The sequence below is a fragment of the Sphaerodactylus townsendi genome, linkage group LG09 (genome assembly GCF_021028975.2).
Source record: "Sphaerodactylus townsendi isolate TG3544 linkage group LG09, MPM_Stown_v2.3, whole genome shotgun sequence".
Classification (NCBI taxonomy): domain Eukaryota; kingdom Metazoa; phylum Chordata; class Lepidosauria; order Squamata; family Sphaerodactylidae; genus Sphaerodactylus; species Sphaerodactylus townsendi.
In genome coordinates this window covers 71,070,020-71,088,666 of record NC_059433.1, presented here as the reverse complement: position 1 = coordinate 71,088,666, position 18,647 = coordinate 71,070,020, and the positions used below count along the sequence as shown (strand labels likewise).

The following is an 18,647-nucleotide window of genomic DNA, read 5'->3' as shown; positions in this document are numbered from 1 at the left end:
GAAAACTTTAGATATCCTATCTAGGGCCTATCGAATGTTGCTTTAACGAGAGGAAAAACAAAACAAAACAAAACAAAAGCAATTTAAATAGCCGGTCCTGTGGCTGTGAGAAAAATCGATGCAAATCTTGTAACCCAGAAAACCATTGATCATCCATTTAAGCAAGGGACAGTGCAAACGACAAATACCTGTTTTCTTTTGCGTTCTTTTTATCTTCAAGGAATCTGTGAGCTTCTAGCCTGGCCTCTGGAGTGTGGGGCACGGGCTCCTCCCAAAAAGCTTTTTCCTCTTCGTCCTCCTCTTCCCCTACCTCCATATCATGGGATTGGTTCCCCCCTTCGGCCTTTGGGTGGTTTTCTCCGTCTTCAAGGGAATAGATGCTGGACCATAATGCATAAAAGAAATCTCTTTTAATAATGATTGTAGCCATTTTGCTTTCCAAATAATAGAAATGAACGCACAGGAAACTGCATTATACTGAATTAGGCTCTTGGTCCATCCAGGTCTACTCTACTATTGTCTACTCCCGTGGTGGCGAACCTTTGGCACTCCAGATGTTATGGACTACAATTCCCATCAGCCCCTTCCAGCATGGCCAATTGGCTGATGGGAATTGTAGTCCATAACATCTGGAGTGCCAAAGGTTCGCCACCACTGGTTTACTCTGACTGGCAGGAATTCTCCAGGGTCTCAAGAGGAGGTATTTTACATCATCTACTGCCTAGTCCAGGGGTCTGCAACCTGCGCCTCTCCAGATGTTCATGTACTATAATTCCCATCAGATGTTCATGGACTACAATTCCCATCATCCCCTGCCAGCATGGCCAATTGGCTGATGGGAATTGTAGTCCATGAACAGTTGGAGAACCGCAGGTTGCAGACCCCTGGCCTAGTCCCTTTATTGGAGAAGCCAGGAATTGAATCTGGAACCTCCTGCACGGCAAGCAGATATTCTACTATTGAGCCATTGGACATATTTAATATTCACACAGCTCCTGGGAGCCACCATTGGCCTACAAAACCATGCAATAATCAGTTCTTATGTAACAAGTATGCCCAGTCATTGTTTTCTTTCCAGGACAGAAACATACCCCTATTAAACGAAGATGTATACCCTGCTTTTCTCAACTGTAAGCAGTCTTAAACCGGCTTACAAACTCCCCACAGCAGACACCTTGGGAGGTAAATGTCGCTGAGAGAGTTCTGAGAGAACTGTGACTAGCTCAAGGTCACCCCGCAGGCTTCATACGTAGAAGTGGGGGAAACAAATCCAGTTCACAAGATAAGAGTCAGTCGCTCACGTGGAGGAGCAGGGAATCAAAGCCAGGTCTCCAGATTAGAGGCCACCACTCTTGACCACGCTGGCTCTCTAAGATCTTAGAAGAGGCCACAGCTTAGTGCTGAAGCATCTGCTTTGCATAAAGACGGTCCCAGATTCAGCCCACAGGACTGGCACTCCAAGGACCAATGGTTCGAAACCAAGGGGTGCCATCTTTTCTCAACTGTTGCATGATCTGCTTCTAATCTGAAGATCTGTTTTATTAGTATCAGGGTGATCAGCATTTCGTTTTTGCTGTTTTCGTGTTCACAAAGGCTCATGCAGTTTTGCTGTTCTGTTTTAGTCGTGAGCCCTCACAAACAGGCCTCTGGAGAGGCGGCACATGCATTTTCCAATGCGCCAAAGATCTTTTTCGAGGCTGTCTGTTGGAGTAGACGATTATTGAAGCCATCTTAAAAGGCTTAAACTCTTCCTCAGAGAAACTGATGTTTCTTCTTTCGGATATATGAAAATTGGGAAAAAGTTATATCTGAAGAGTGATTTTTTTTTCAATAAGCCCTTTTGGATCCAGCTGATTTTAGTGATGTTTATGTTTTACAGTCTTTGTGACTGATTGTACGATCAGACCTTTGGCTCTGTACAATAAATGCCATCACGTACTCACAATACTGAGGGTCTAAAAAGCTATACCTAAAGACGCCAACCGCCAGGAGATGCCTGGAGATCTCCTGCTATTACAACAGAGATAGGGACCAGTTCACCTGAAGAAAATGGCTGGCTTCAAGGTAGAATTGATGGAATTATACCATATTGAAGACCCTCCCCTCCTCAAACTCCGCCTGCCTCAGACTCCACCCCCAATATCTCCAGGTATTTCTCAGTCCGAAGCTGGCACCCCGAGGCCCTCTCCACATATGCTGAATAATGCACTTCCAATCCACTTTCAACGAACTTTGAAGCTGGATTTTACGGTGCGGGATAGCAAAATCCACTTGCGAACAGTGAAAGTTTGTTTCAATTTGTTTGAAAGCAAAATCCACTTGCAAACCATTGTGAAAGTGGATTCAATGTGCATTACTCTGCGTGTGCAGAAAGGGTCCTAGATATACTGCAGTTTCATATGTTTGAACATGCACATGAACGGGGCGGGTGGGGGGAGGGGAGTCGTCACTGCCTGCGTACATTTGGCCATCAAAACCAGGAGTCTGTTCCTTTCGTTCCTTCTTTTTGTTCTGTTTTCGCCATGCCTGTATTTCAGCCTCCTCCTTTTCCCGGGACCTCTTCAGAAAGTACGCCTGCTCCTGTTCTTTGATTCGTTTTTTGACCTCAGGGTAGTTCTGCAGCGCCTGTATCCTCTCGGAACGCCTTATTTCTTTAGCATCCAAATGCTTTTTAAAAAAGGAGGAAAACAGTTTAAAATATTGTATGCAGTCGAGGTAGCCATCCAACCTCAAGTTGTTAATTTACAGCTAGTATCAGACCTCCCAGTAACTTCTTAGGCCCCTTCCGCACATGCAGAATAATGCACTTTCGATCTACTTTCACAATTGTTTGCAAGTGGATTTTGCTATTCCACACAGTAAAACCAGTGGTGGGATCCAAAAAATTTAGTAACAGGTTCCCTCGCCAGCCTCCCCTCAGCAAAGGGGGCAGAGGCATACCTAGGCAAACCTGAGCCCTGGGCAAAACCTGAGATGGACGCCCCCCCCAGGGGCAGCCACCCCACCACAACCCCCCAAAGTTTTTTTGCACCAGGTCATTTCTAAATCATCATCACATTATAGAAAATGCCCCAACTCACAAATCTGAACACAGCAATGGTGAAACACACAGGTTCTTTGATAGAGACTGGTGAGATAAAAGGTACGAAAGGCTGAGAATCAATGAATTGCAGTACCTGAAAGGGATTAACCCAGTTCAGGGAGTTACATTATTAGTCACAATTGCTATATGGAACCTTCATGTTCAAAGGCAGGATGCCTCTTGGGGAGGCGAGGGCATGGAGATGGGAAAGCGGACCCCATTAGTAACCCCCTCTCGGGAACTGGTGAGAACCTGCTGGATCCCACCTCTGAGTAAAACCCAGCTGCAAAGTGCATTGAAAGTGGATTGAAAGTGCATTATTCTGCATGTGCGGAAGGGGCCTTACCCTTACATAGGTAAGGGCAGAACGACAGCATGAGTTACAGGTTTAGACTTGGCGATCCCAGACAACTCATGGCTGGACAACTGTTTGGGGAGATCGTATCTCTTGGCTATACTCTGCTATAGAAAACACTCTGAACGCCACGGCCTCTGTTCAGCTAATGGCTCCTTCCTGCTGTTTTTAGTTCCATTTAAGCCACATGTTATTTTTAAAACGTGAATCTATATGTAGACTGGAGTCCAAAATAAACCCTCCTGCAAGCTAAATTTGGGGGATCTAATGCAAGGCAGCTAAATTTGCTCCAGGAAGGGGCGGGGGGGGGGGGGGGGCAAACATAAACCAGCCATTTGTCAGTCTGGGGATCAAGGAATCGGTCTGTTTAATGCTTCTGTTCAATGTGTCTGGCAAAACTTTTAGCATGAGTTTCACTACATGCTACCAAGACAAATCTATATTTTGCATTAACATTAATATTGGATTAACTAATTCTGGTCCTTGGCACCAAGGAAGGAGGCGCCCCGTTATCTTTCAAGCTGCGATGTTCCATTCCTCTTGGCCCTCAAGGCAGATTTGCTGAGAACTGTTCTTTTCCTGAAGGCATCTGGGTAATGAATTTCGTCGGCCGGTTCCTCCTTCCCATCTTAAGACGGATCGGTCTCTGGGAGTCATGTCGGTTCTGCATTTTCTGTATCGCGAGAGGATCAGCTTTTGGGTATTAGCTATAGAATCCCAGGTTTTTCCTGATAAATTAGGAATTAATTCTACCAGCATGGCCAATTGGCCATGCTGACAGAGGCTGATGGGAATTGTAGTTCCTGAACATCTGGAGAGCCGCAGGTTCCCTACCCCTGCTCTAGTGGAATTATACCAGATTGAAGTCCCTCCCCTCTTCAAACCTCCGCCCGCCTCAGGCTCCAGGTATTTCTCAGCCTGAACATATGTTGGGAGTGATTGGATTGTGTGCTCCTGCATTGCAGGGGGTTGAATTTGATGGTCCTTGGGGTCTCTTCCAACTCTATGATTCTATGAAATGTGATTCAATAGAGGGATAGGAACAGAGGTGGGATCCAGCAGGTTCTCACAGGTCCCCGAGAGTAGGCGACTAATCATTTGCCTGTGCCGAGAGGGGGTTACTAATGGGTGATTTTGCCACGTGATTTTTGCCTTAGTGACGCCCCTCCTCTCAGCAGTAGCGCGCAGAACTTGAAGCAGTCTAGCAGGAGGTGCACCGGCGTGCGTGGCAGCCTGCGCCTGCGTGCATTCGTTTCCCGCCCCAGGACCGGCGCAGCGGCTGCGTCCTTGCCACAGCCCCGCCCAGGAATGCCCTGCCCCTGGAATGCCCAGCCACGCCTACTCCGTGTCTCACCAGCCCCACATGCTTACCACAAGTTTGAATCCCACACCGTGGGAACCTGTTACTAAAATTTTTGGATCCCACCACTGGATAGGAACAGTATACTATACTACTGTGGTGCCGCAAGCGTGTTCTTTCTAGATAATTTCTGCATTGTTTAATGTGTCGTATTTAAACGCCTATGCTTTGTTTCAGCATTGGCTCAGCTCTGTATCAGATTTCTGGCTGGTTTCAAATGTCTGCAATCCATTGGGCAGAAAAGCAGGGTATAAATTGTGAAAAATAAAATAAATATTGCTAATCTGTTGTTCGGTAAATTGTTTAAATGATACCTAAGTTTGAAATGCAGGTTGTTTGAAATATCTGAAATGCCTTTGGCTAGGGAAGAAGAAGAAGAAGAAGAAGAAGAAGAAGAAGAAGAAGAAGAAGAAGAAGAAGAAGAAGAAGAAGAAGAAGAAGAAGAAGAAGAAGAAGAAGAAGAAGAAGAAGAAGAAGAAGAAGAAGACAATGAGGAGGAGGAGGAGGAGGAGGAGGAGTTTGGATTTATACTCCCCTTTTTCTCCTGTAAGGAGACTCGCTTACAACTTCCTTCCCTCCCCCCCCCAACAAACACCCTGTGAGGTGGATGGGGCCGAGAGAGCTCCGAAAAGCTGTGACTAGTTCAAGGTTACCCGGTTGGTAGGTGTTGGAGTGCACAGGCTAATCTGGTTCCCCAGATAAGCCTCCACAGCTCAAGTGGCAGAGCGGGGAATCAAACCCGGTTTGCCAGATTAGAGTGCAGCTGCTCTTAACCACTACGCTACTGCTGCTCTTTTATTAAGTCAAATAAAATAAAATAAAGAAAAGTTCAAAATCTTTTTAATGAATAAGTAAATAGATATCATATACACACAACATACTTGTAGTTGAGGAAGAGTTGCAACCACAAACGCCCGATAGCTTTCAAAATCAGTGCACGGGTTTCCTACAAGAAAGAGCTCTCTAAGATGGATATTATTTTTCAGGTCCTTGATACTGGACAACTCTCCAATGAAATTAGCTGTCAGGTCTAGTTTCTGTAAGTCTTCACAACCTGTTTGGAAAACGTGACAGGTTTTTTTCTTCTTAATTTTTTAAATTAAGCACACTTGCATACCCAGGGGCACCCAACTATTGCAAGCCTGTGGATATGCTCGGAATTCTGACATGGAGAGTGGACAAAAATACAAAATGGCCGCCTGAGGAGGTGGAGCCGACCACAAAACGGCCGGGAGTGATATTATGCCTAACTGTAATAGGTAATTCTTAAAAATTTCAGGCTAATCAGATCTCCAATAACTAAACTGAATGATCTTCAGGGCAAAAGTCTCCCCTAATCCTCAAAAAATGGAAACTTACTAGTATACCAAACAACACAAAACACTCTCCAATGGCCAATAGATATCAAATGCTACATATAATGTGATAGAAAGTGTGCCTGTGTGATACAAATATACAAACTCATCAACAGACAAGTGTGTTACAACATACATGGAGTATCACCTATGACAATAAATAACAATAAATATGACAATAAATAACAATATGACACTATAAAAAATGCCTGTTTTTCAACAGGGAATGTCACTCCAGTACATCAAATTGCTACTACAGTCCACTCAATGTCTTATTTATATGAAGTAAGTTCCAACGTTTTCAAAAGTTATTATTCAAAAGGCAATATTCAAACAGCCTTCACAAGAGTCCTCTAATACTTCTCCTTGCAACACTACAAGCAGTGGTGGGATTCAACAGGTTCGCACTACTTCGGCAGAACCGCTTGTTACAATGGTGCTTGAAAACAACCAATTGTTAAATTATTTGAATCCCACCATCAGAACCGGTTGTTAAATTATTTGAATCCCGCCACTGGACACAAGCCTTCTGTAGCCATCAATCAAACCTGGGTCCCTGGTTATTCTCCTAGGTCAGCGGTGGCGAACCTATGGCACTCCAGATGTTCATGGACTACAATTCCCATCAGCCCCTGTCAGCATGGCCAACCCCTGGTTTTCCATAATTGAAGAAAAAATGGCCTCTATTGGACTGTCAGTGGATTCACTTTGCCCTTTGTCCTATTCAGAGGCTTATAGGAAATTAAAAGGTCAACTATTGGATAGAGAGTTCTCTACCCTAATCACCGCAGCCAAGAAAACGTGCTCCCCCCTGTATTTTTCTCTCCCATTTGAACGGGGCCACTTGGCACAATACCTGTATTGCTTAATAAACCCTGTTCAAAGGAGAGCCATAATGCTCGCCAGGTTTAATGTTATGCCTTCTGCCTTGTTACATGGCAGATTTAATAAGCAAGAAAACGCTAAAAGATTGTGCCCATGCAACAATGGCTCAGTTGAATCTCTGGCCCACCAATTACTACACTGTCTCAGATTCAAGGAAATCAGAACCAAGTATGTGAATGTTACTCCTTTACATTTACCCCATCTCCGCGATTTAATTAGATTACACTACTTGTTGGACAATCCTGATCCTTCTCTCTATGATAGTGGCAGACTTTCTCCTGGAAATTACTAAACGCCAGTAGATTTCCTTCGACCTGTATTGTATGTGCTTTTTAATCTGTTTTTTATTACTGCTGTACTGTTGTCTATGCCAATAAAGGCTTGCTTCTTCATAGGTTCGCCACCACTGTCCTAGGTTTCGTTTCTTCTTCAGTGGATGGCATTCAACTGTGGATGGCATTCAAGCTATCTAACTGTGCAGGGTTAAGTCTCATGGATGGTCAAGTCCTCACGGATGGTTAAGACCTAAACAACTCAAGGGTTTTTTTTTTTTTGCCATCCACTGAAGAAGAAACGAAACCTAGGAGAATAACTGCGGACCAGGTCTGATTTATTTTGATATTTAGATAAAGAAATAAAATGAGGACATCGATTTCACATACTAAATTTTAAGATCCCTTTCACATATACATTTCTCCCCAACAAAATCACAACATTGGCTCTCGTAAGGACTGAAACAGATGTGCACTTAAAGAAAACATCACTGTGAACCTCATTGCAAAAAACAAACTAGCTTGTATCTTGGCAAATTTTATAGAATAATTAGACGGAAGAGGTGCATCATTCTGAGATATTTATAGCTGGGGACTTAACTAACCATAATTTCTCGGAAAGGGACCATCACCCAACGACATAAATAGCTTTCCCCATTAAAGTTTTATTGGCTTAAAAGCAGGAAGATGTGTTCATAAATTGCATAAACTGTGATTCAGTTCTCGTGCTATCAACTTGATCAGATTGCTCGTTAATTAGAGTCATGCAAGTCATATCAAGTCATACGAAGGACACAATTAAGACTGAGCAGTCCAACACTATTTTGAGGGAATTTCATTTCACGTTGCTAGATTCTGGGTGCCATCCGTTGGAAGTTAGCTGACCTCACGATCCACTGCAGCAAACAGGCCTAAGAATTTAATTATGCACTTTATTCATACAAGTAAACTTAACAATGTCTTATTTTTGCTGGACTGCAACTACAGTGCCTAGCCAATGCATCTTGCACTTCTATGAATGCATCATTCTCCAGTGACTTCATATATGCAGACACCATTGTTCCACCTGTTGGTTACACATAGTCACTGGTACATTTAGGATATTTTCAGTAAAGACTGCACGTTGTTCCAAGAAACCATCTGTTCTGTCTGAGTGCTGTTGCAACTGGGCTTGATGATACCAGAAGAAGAAGAAGAGCAGGAGGAGGAGGAGGAGGAAGAGGAGTTTGGATTTATATCCCTTTCTCTTCTTTGAACAGACTCAACGTGGCTTACAAGCTCCTTTCCCTTCCTCTCCCCACAACAGATACCTTGTGAGGTAAGTGGGGTTGAGAGAGTTCTGAAGAACTGTGACTGGCCAAAGGTCACCCAGCAGGAATGTAGGAGTGAGGAAACATATCTTCACCAGAGAAGACTCTGCCACTCAGGTAGAGGAGTGGGGAATCAAACCCAGTTCTCCAGATTAGAATCCACCTACTCTTAACCACTACACCACACTGGCTCCCAGACTTCTAGACTAGGTTGTTAGGCTCCTAACAATCTAGGCTTAAGAGGAATATATTTAAAGCAAGTGTTTACCTTCCAAATTTTCAATTCTTTCAATGTTGTTCAAAGCCAGATTTAAATACTCCAGCTTCTTCAGTTTGGTAACATTTTCTGGAATGGGACAAAAAAGATAAGCTACTTTTAGAGCTTGAATTCAGTCATAACACCAGTTGACAAGGGAGAAAATTTTTATTTCATTAATTTTTTCTTGCAGGATGGAAACAGAAGAGATGCAAAGGCAACAGGGAGAAAGGACAAGAAATCACAATTTTCTATATGGACATGGTAAAATTACAATGCAAACTTAGGAAGAGTTACGCCACCCTGAGATGACTGTAATTAATGGCTTCAGACTGGACAAATTCTTGTGGAGAATTGCACTGTTAGCGTGTCAAACAGTTTTAAGTTCTGCTGCTAGAACACGGCCATACAGCCCGAAACCACACAGCACCCAAGTGATTCCGGCCGTGAAAGCCTTCGACAATACATTGAACATCTCTACGGGGAGAAATTGTTCCAAGACACACGGAAATTGGAAAAACTACGGCTCAGGAAAGCACACTTACTGTGTTCTCTAGCTGCTAGAACACGGCCATACAGCCCGGAAACCACACAGCACCCAAGTTTTAAGTACCTTTATGTTTTTTCCTCAACTGCAAACAATGGCCCTATCCGCACAAAATGTTTACAAATGTTTTCAGGCAGAAAATAAAATGTTTCTTCTGTGGCGTTCCGATAAGTTCTTTCTCCCATACGTTCCAATGGCACTTGGAGCTTAACCCCTGAGCATTCATAGAGTGCAAATTTACCATTCACAAAACAAAGCACAGACTTGAAGAAAACACCAGTAGATAAAGCTCAGTATCAGGCCCCACTTCAACTTATTTTCTGTCCTATATAGTTTTAGTTGATTTTCAGCCCTTAACCATTTTGGGAATCAAGTTGTTCTGAAGGTAGAGAATTTTTAAACCCTACCCCCATTTGTCAAGATGTTCAAGTGACTTACCAATTTTGGGAATCAAGTTGTTCTGAAGATAGAGGATTTTTATATCGCGGCACCATTTGTCAAGATGTTCCAGCTTCTCCAAATTCTGCTGGTGTAAGGAAATTTCTTCCAAGGAGAAGATTTCACCGTTGTTGTGCTCCGCTCGTTGTCTGACAAGTTGCTCTGTGACTGAAAAAATGTCACAGTGCGCTGGTGCAATTTCTTTCAGAAATTAAAGCTGCATTCATTTATCCCACAAAGTACAAAATAAATGACATCTCTTAGCTAAACTGGATATATGACAGCCACGTTCCAATTTAAAAAACCCAACTGCATACAGGACTTTATTCATGCTTAAAGGAACATGAAAAATATCACCAAGTAAGGAGAATACACATATAATAAAGGCCTGTTGCTTGTTTAAAAAGATTTTAGTTGGCACAAGGGTGTCAGAAACTGATTACACAAAAATTGTTTAACTGGGTTTCCTGGCATGCTCATGCATAGATCATTTTTGATGCCAAAGATGGAATATTCAAATGGCACCATCTCCTTCAACAAACACTACACCAGCAATTTCTTGCCCCTAAGCCTTCTCACTGCTAGGAAAAGCTGAAGGGGCCAGGTAAAGAGGAAGACGCAATATGGGATGGATTAATTCTATCAAGGAAGCCACAACTCTCAATTTGCAAGACCGGAGCAAGGCTGTTAACAATAGGACATTTGGGATGTTATTAACAGCCCAATCCAGAGGTGTCAGACGGGTACCACCTCACCCCCTCCAAAGGGCTTTCCCACAGTGTGAGAAGCCCCCAAAAGTTTTTTTAAAAGAACCCTTTAAATTGTAGTGTCGACGGCTTTCACAGCCGGAATCACTGGGCGTTGTGGTTCAGAAATTCTAGCAGCCCCGATGCTTCGCTTCGTATCTGGTTTTTTTCAGAGGATCTGATAGTAGAAAGGCGGAGAGAGTAGTTCCTGTTGTAGTGTCCAGGGTGGAACCATTGTCTGTTGCGTTATGGGTGAAAGAAGCTAGATTTACATGTGTTGAGTGGGATCCACCCATTAGCACGTGAGTAACAACGAAGTAACATGTAGCATGTGAGTAACAATGAAGTAACACGCTAATGGGTGGATCCCACTCAACACATGTAAATCTAGCTTGCTAACTGCACCCTTCACTTTTTAACAGACAATGGTTCTTTCCTCCACCCTGGACACTACAACAGGTTTATATACTCCACTTGTTTTTCCGACTATCAGATCCTCTGAAGATGCCAGCCACAGATGCAGGTGAAACGTCAGGAGAGAATACTGCTAGAACACGGCCAAACAGCCCGGAAACCACACACAAAGCACTCCCAACCCTTTTTTTAACGAAAATAAGCCGTCGGACTATGTTCCATCATCCCCTGCCAACATGATGCTGGCAGGGGATGATGGGAACTGTAGTCCATAACATCTGGAGGGCCGCGAGTTTGACACCTGTGCTTTAAATCCTCCATGCGGAAAGCACAGATTGTAGTGTACTGTAGTGTATTTCTGAGGGCCTTTGCACAGGAGTGCAGGGGCTAGAAGGGCAGTAGACGCTAACAAAGGTCAGTTCCGCCACCCGGCTCGCCCCCAGAATGCCCCCAGGCACGCTGGTGTAGTTTTTTGTGCCAGCAGACCTGGGGATGAGCAGCAACCATGTAAATAGCCCCAATGCCAGTGCATTCGCCCCTCCTCCTATGGATTGTGCTGCCCATCACAGAGTCGCCATAAGTCCGAAGTGACTTGACAGAATTTAACACACACAAGCCTTCTCATGCCCTGACCTGGATGGCCAAGGTCATATCCTGCAAGCTAAGCATTGTCAGGCTCCGTTAATACTTGGACAGAGGCTACCAAGGAAATCCAGGCAGGTAAACCACCTTGGAATGTCTCTTGCCTTGAAAACCCCACGGGGTCGCCATAAGACAGCTGCAACTGGACAGCACGTTCCATCACCAACCTTTCTCATATTAAGTGATGCTGCTGCCATGCGCTCGGCGGCTGTTCCTATTTGTTCCTGAGTCCAGTTCAGTGTGCTGGTTGTGACCTTTATATCCCTTCAAGGCCTGAGGGTCACAGATCTGAAAGACTATCCCTGAGTGCCAGTCATGGTGGTCAGCCAGCCATCTGTGGCCAGCGTGGTATAGAGGTTAAAAGCAGGAGATCTGGGTTTGATTCCACACATCTTGGCACAAACAGTGGGCTCCAGTTTGGAGAACCAGGTTTGATTCCTCACCCCTCATGAGCAGTGGACTCTAATTTGAAGAACCAGGTCGGTTTCCCCACTTCTCCACCTGAGTAGTGGACTCAGGTTTGATTCCCCACTCCTCCATATAAGCAGTGGACTCTAATCTGGAGAACCGAGCTTGATTCCCCATTCTTCTGCACAAGTGATGGACTCTGATCCGGAGAACTGGATTTCTTTCCCCTCTCTTCCACTTGAAGCCTGCTGGGTGATCTTGGGCGGGTCCCAGTTCTCTCAGAACTCTCTCAGCCCCGCCTCCCTCCCAAGGTGTCTGTTGTGGTGAGAAGAAGGGAAAGAAGTCTGTAAGCCGCTTTGAGACTCCTTGCGGTTGAGAAAACCGGGGTATAAATCCAAACCCTTTGAGTCTCCTTTCAGGACAGAAAAGTGATGGGGGTGTAAATCCAAACTCTTCTCTTCTTTTTATCCCATCATTTAGGGTGGCCCATCTGGCCTTTTCCCATTGTGGCTTCCCACACGATGGCATGCGCCCCTTCATTGGAGAGCTTTAGGAGGCGCTGCAAATCCTCTGTTCGCCAGGAGCTTTGACCAGACATCTTTTAAGGGGGAGAGGGGCATGGGGGGGGGGGGGGGGGCTGTCTATTTAGTTACTCATGTTTTAATTATTACCACAGGTGATCTTGAAGCAACAGCATCTTAGTTGATAGTTCCAAGGGAATGTCAACTCAATGCATGGCAGCTAATAAAAGGAAACACTTGTTCACGCAACGTGTGACTGGTGTTTGGAATATGCTGCCGCAGGAGGTGGTGAGGGCCACTCACCTGGATAGCTTTAAAAAGGGCTTGGGCAGTTTTATGGAGGAGAAGATGCATGGTTACCCATCTTGATCCTCCTTGATCTCAGATTGCAAAGGCCTTAGCAGACCAGGTGCTCAGGAGCAGCAGCAGCAGCAGAAGGCCATTGCTTTCACCTCCTGCCTGTGAGCTCCCAAAGGCACCTGGTGGGCCACTGCGAGTAGCAGAGTGCTGGACTACATGGACTCTGGTCTTATTCAGCAGGCTAGTTCTAGGAAGGCTGGAGTGAAAACATTTTAATAAATAGTTGCCAAGAGAGTGACCATCATGAAAGAGACTTTCAGTTTTATTCCCTGTTCCGCATACAGACCTAAGTAAAATTGGAGCTTCATCTGCCATTTCCTCCTGCCCCCCACCACATGCTCCATGCAACGCCCCCACTTGTAGTCTAGTGTGGACCAGGCGGCCAGTAGTGAAGTCGTGACACATGGGGAGAGGGGCACATGGGGAGAGGGGCAGCAGGAAAGCTTGCCTATGTGCTAGATATAGACTCTTAAGAACATAAGAACTAGCCTGCAGGATCAGACCAGAGTCTATCTAGTCCAGCACTCTGCTACTCGCAGTTGCCCACCAGGTGCCTTTGGTAGCTCACAGGCAGGATGTGAAAGCAATGGCCTTCTGCTGCTGCTGCTGCTGCTGCTCCTCAGCACCTGGTCTGCTAAGGCATTTGCAATCTCAGATCAAGGAGGATCAAGATTGGTAGCCATAGATCGACTTCTCCTCCATAAATCTGTCCAAGCCCCCTTTAAAGTTATCCAGGTTAGTGGCCATCACCACCTCCTGTGGCAGCATATTCCAAACACCAATCACACATTGTTTGAAGAAGTGTTTCCTTTTATTAGTCCTAATTCTTCCCCCCAGCATTTTCAATGAATGCCCCCTGGTTCTAGTATTGTGAGAAAGAGAGAAAAATTTCTCTCTGTCAACATTTTCTACCCTATGCATAATTTTATAGACTTCAATCGTATCCCCCCTCAGACGTCTCCTCTCCAAACTAAAGAGTCCCAAACACTGCAGCCTCTCCTCATAAGGAAGGTGCTCCAATCCTTCAATCATCCTCGTTGCCCTTCTCTGCACTTTTTCTATCTCTTCGATATCCTTTTTGAGATGTGGCGACCAGAACTGAACACAGGACTCCAAGTGCGGGCGCACCAGGGCTTTATATAAGGGTATGACAATCCTTGCAGTTTTATTATTAAGCTTTATCTTAGTGTTTATCAGTCCAATCTGCATTAATTACAAAGTTTCCTAAAGCCGAAGCCATTTCATGATCCATCATCTGTGCCAAATGTATATATTAAGCCCACAGATGGCAACTTGCTCCAGTATTAAGAAGCATCCAGACAGTTTGGAGGGGTGGCATTTCTGTAAAGGTTCAAACGATGCTCCATAAATTATATGCATCTTTAATTTGGAAAGCAAAATTACATCTGTGGATGATAAGAGTTCTTTCTGGCAGCATATGTGGTTGGTTTATTCAGTTTTTTCCCCTCCTCGACCCCTTTTCTTCAGATGAGGGGAAAAGATAGCTATAAATGTAAACAAAGATGAAAAACGGGAAACATAAACATGGCCTGTGTAGAAAAATAAAAGATTCGCAGGAAGATTTATATCCGCTACGATACATTCTACACATGCACTCTGTTTGCTGGATTTAGGAACACACTTTGCACATGCCCTCAGTTCACTAGATTTGGGAACAATCTCTTGGCTCACTAGCTTTGGAAATAAACTAAGTACATGCGCTTGGTTCCCTTGCTTTGGAAAGGTACTCTGCACATGATCAGAGCTGGCTTTGGGAATGCACTCTGCACATGCTCTCAATCCACTGGTTTTGAGAATGGACTCTGCATATGCTCTGGGATGGGTTTGGGAATGTAACTCTGCACATGATTTCGACCCACTGGCTTTGGGAATGCACTCTCCACATAGTCGGGCTGGTTTTGGGAATGCACTCTGCACATGATCTTGACCCACAGGCTTTGAGAATGCACTCCGCATATTCACTGAACGGGCTGTGGGAATGCACTCTGCATATGCTCTGGGTTCCCTGGCTTTGGAAGCAAAACCTGCACAAGCTCTCGGCTCGCTGACTGTCAGAGTGCACTCTGCACATACTCCAGAGCATGAAGCTTCACTTCAAAGAGTAAAGAGGAAAGAGATCCACTTACTGCGCACCATGGTTGCTTCACACTCCCTCCCGGCTCGCTTTCCTCCCTTCCGCAGCGGCCATTAACGGACGCCTGCCGCGTCTCCATGGTAACCAGAGGGGGCGGAGCCGAGGCAGCCGCCATTTCTCTCCCCAGAACGGGCGTAAGGTGTCGCTCTAGGCCGGGTATCCCCATCTCCATAGCCCTGTAGGCTCGGCTTGCAAACGGACATGCGCGGGAGGACGGCAGGCGAATTGAAAGTTTTGGGCTTCCCATAGAGGTGGTCTGCTCCTGGGCGCGGGTGTCTAGCATGGCAGGTGCTGATGGGAATTGTAGTCCAGTGACATCTGGAGGGGCAGAGTTGGACTGAAGTCCTGGTTTTGGGCTTCATACACAGAGGATGTCAGTGGGATCATAGGATAAAAACCAATTCTGTTGCAATATAGCACCATCCAGTGGCTTGAGGTGCATTCGTCTGGCCCAGCGGTCTGCAACTTGCGACTCTACTGATGTTCATGGACTACAATTCCCATCAGCCCCTTGTGACATCTACAGATGTTCATGGACTACAATTCCCAATTGGGCATGCTGGCAGGGGCTGATGGGATTTGTAGTCCATGAACATCTGGGGAGCCGTAGGTTGCAGACCCCTTCTGGCCAATTCGTCTCTAGTTAGGATAATTATTTCTCTGCAGCTGTTCCCCTTTCTTTCCTAGTATATAGCGTCTTATAGTGCTAAAAATACGTAGGGCCAGTTCACTCCTGAGGTACGGCCCTTGTACATGGGCAGAAGAAATAAAAACATCATCACTTGTGAAGTGTGACAAGACTGTTAATTTTGATTTCAGCACCCAGCTCAGAAAGCAACGATTGGGGTTGGATCTTATAAATCTATCCTGACTACCACTGAGGACAACTAACTAGCATGTTATTTTAGGCTGGCATAGTGGTTAGTATGTCAGCTCAGGACTTGGGTTCAAATATCCAGTCTGTCGTGAAGTATCCTGGATGCCCTTCAGCAAATTACCATCTCTCATCATAACCTACTTCCTGGGGTGGTTGTGAGGATGAAATAGGGGGCGGGGAGGAAAAGATCTATTGATGTGGCCCTTGTCTTCAAGGAGGGGCTCAATGAAAATGGATGGACGGACCTTGTAAAGTTGGCCCTTTCGCTTGTTTTACTGCAAAATGACACTCAAACAAAAAAGATCACCATTTCACATTTCTAAATGAGTGAATGGACCATAAGCAAGCCTGGAGGACCATCTTCTCCCTTATGCTCCTCCCCAGGAATTAAGATGACATAGAGAGGGCCTCCAGACTGCCCCTTCAATCAGAACTCATTTTGTGGTTACAGGAGTCAGGGCCTTTTTGATGGCAACCCCACAATTATGTAAAAACCTCCAGTGAAAGGATGCCTCAATCTTTAGGAGGCAGCGAAAGGTGTTTATTTAGGACTGCATTTCATGAAAGCGGTCCTGAATAATGATTATGCCCTGACCGAGATGGCTTAGGAAATCCAGATCTTGTCAAATCTCAGAAGCCGAGAAGGGTTGACCCTGGTTAGTACTTAGATCGGAGACTACCAACGAAAAACAGGGTTGACTGCAGCGGAAAGCAACAACAAACCACATTCATTAGTCTCTTATTTTGAAAACCCTAATGTGTCACTGTAACTCAGCGGAGACTTGATGGTATTTTACACACACACAAATCGTGGGCTTAAAATTTCGTGTTATTTTTTTTTAAAAAAATAGGTTATGTACTTTATTAATATAGTATGTCATCTTGAGCTCCATAAAAAGAAGAGTGGTGTAATGGTTAAGAACTGATGGACTCTCATCTGATGAACCAGGTTTGTTTCCCCACTCCTACACATGAAGCCTGCTGGGTGACTTTGGGCTAGTAGTCACAGTTCTCTCAGAACCATCTCAGCCACACCTGCCTCACAGGGTTTCTGTTGTGGTGAGAAGGGAAAGACGTTTGTAAGCCACTTTGAGACTCCTTGCAGTTGATAAAAATGGGGTATAAATCCAAACTCTTTGCTTCTTCTGAAAGGAACAGATATTTTCTCCTGACCCCTTGACAATCCTGATTCAGTCCAACTGCTACGGTTGAGAAAAGCAGGGTATAAATCGAAACTACTTCTAAATAAATATTTAGTGATGACAGGTATGGCAAATAAAAGAAGAAAACCTGGAGGGACCATCTGTTTTGAAGAAACAGCTGCTGTTTTGCATACAGGACCAGTGTTTGATGGCATGCCAACTTCGTCCTACAATTATTATTTAGATGTTGAAACCCCACCTACTTCCCCAGTGGGAATCCAATGTGGCATACAACAGTGTTCTCTCCTCCTCCATTTTAACCTTAAAACAACAACTGTGTGAGGTAGAGTAGGTAGAGAGTGACAGTTTTGTCAAAGGCTTTCACAGCCGGAATCACTAGGGCATAGGTGTCAAACTCGCGGCCCTCCAGATATTATGTACTACAGTTCCCATCATCCCCTGCCAGCATTATACTGGCAGGGGATGACTGGAACTGTAGTCCATAACATCTGGAGGGCCACGAGTTTGACTCCTGTGCACTAGGGTGTTGTGGGTTTTCCAGGCTGTTTGGCCGTGTTCCAGCAGCATTCTCTCCTGATGTTTCACCTGTATCTGTGGCTGGCATCTTCAGAGGATCTGAAGATGCCAGCCACAGGTGCAGATCCTCTGAAGATGCCAGCCACAGATGCAGGCGAAATGTCAGGAGAGAATGCTATCAGGACATGGCCATACAACCCGGAAAACCCACAACACCCCAGGCCCAAAGTTGTCCAGTAAGCAGTCGTGGCAGACTGAGGGTTTGAAACTGGGTCTCCCATCACCCAAACCACTGTGCCCTCTCCTCCCCAGCCTCAGAAGCAAGCATTTTTGTCCACAGCCAGTGTTCCAAAATTCGAAACAATCAACACCTCTGCAAGAGAAAACATGACACTTCAGTCATATTATAATTTGATATTTTAATTGCATTCACTCACGGTAAATGTTTAATATCCTCAGTGCAAGGGGAGCGTTCCTCATCTATGACAGGCTTTTCCCATTAAGCTAAATTATGATACGTACCAGCTGAATTCAGCAGTGTGCTCTTTTGGCAGCTCATACAGGCCTAGAGATCTTCCTCCAGCCTGGGCAATTTATCACCCAAGAATTCATAGTGGCAACACTACTGTTTGATGAAGTAGGGTTCTGGCTTTCACACTGTGTTTTGGCGGATCCATCGGTGCGTTTCTGGCGCTTGGTTCCTCGGTGAGAAGGTTAGTTGTGACCTACTATCATCCTTGAAAGAGAGATTGCCCATGAACTAATGGTCCTCTGGTAAAATGCCTGGACGGAAGGTGAACGTTCTGAGATCCACACAGGGTGATGGTAGGATTCCCAACTCAGAAACTCCTGGATGTTTGGGGGTAGAACTGGAGAGGGCAGGGTTTGGACAAAGAAGGGTGTGGAGTGTAATGCCATTGAATCCATTCTGCAAAACAATCATTTTCTCCGCTGTAGCACGGAGATCAGTTGTAATTTCATGACA

The 18,647-nt window shown here is 45.0% G+C and overlaps 1 protein-coding gene across 5 annotated transcripts in view; it reads right to left on the bottom strand.

The window, feature by feature from the left end:
- DNAAF11 (dynein axonemal assembly factor 11) overlaps positions 1 to 15,208 on the bottom strand; it is a 45,529-nt gene extending 30,321 nt beyond the window's left edge. Inside the window, exons 1-6 of one of the 5 annotated variants that reach the window (XM_048507212.1) lie at positions 15,099 to 15,208; positions 9,861 to 10,028; positions 8,888 to 8,965; positions 5,679 to 5,851; positions 2,462 to 2,667; positions 189 to 380 (exon numbers count right to left, since the gene is read on the bottom strand). In XM_048507212.1, coding sequence (XP_048363169.1) covers positions 189 to 380; positions 2,462 to 2,667; positions 5,679 to 5,851; positions 8,888 to 8,965; positions 9,861 to 10,028; positions 15,099 to 15,108 — 827 coding nt within the window. In that variant the 5' untranslated portion in view covers positions 15,109 to 15,208. Of the gene's footprint in view, positions 1 to 188; positions 381 to 2,461; positions 2,668 to 5,678; positions 5,852 to 8,887; positions 8,966 to 9,860; positions 10,062 to 14,355; positions 14,529 to 15,098 lie in introns of those variants that run through there. The other 4 variants (XM_048507213.1, XM_048507210.1, XM_048507211.1 and 1 more) reach the window with 4 other exon arrangements.
- Positions 15,209 to 18,647: the final 3,439 nt, after the last annotated feature.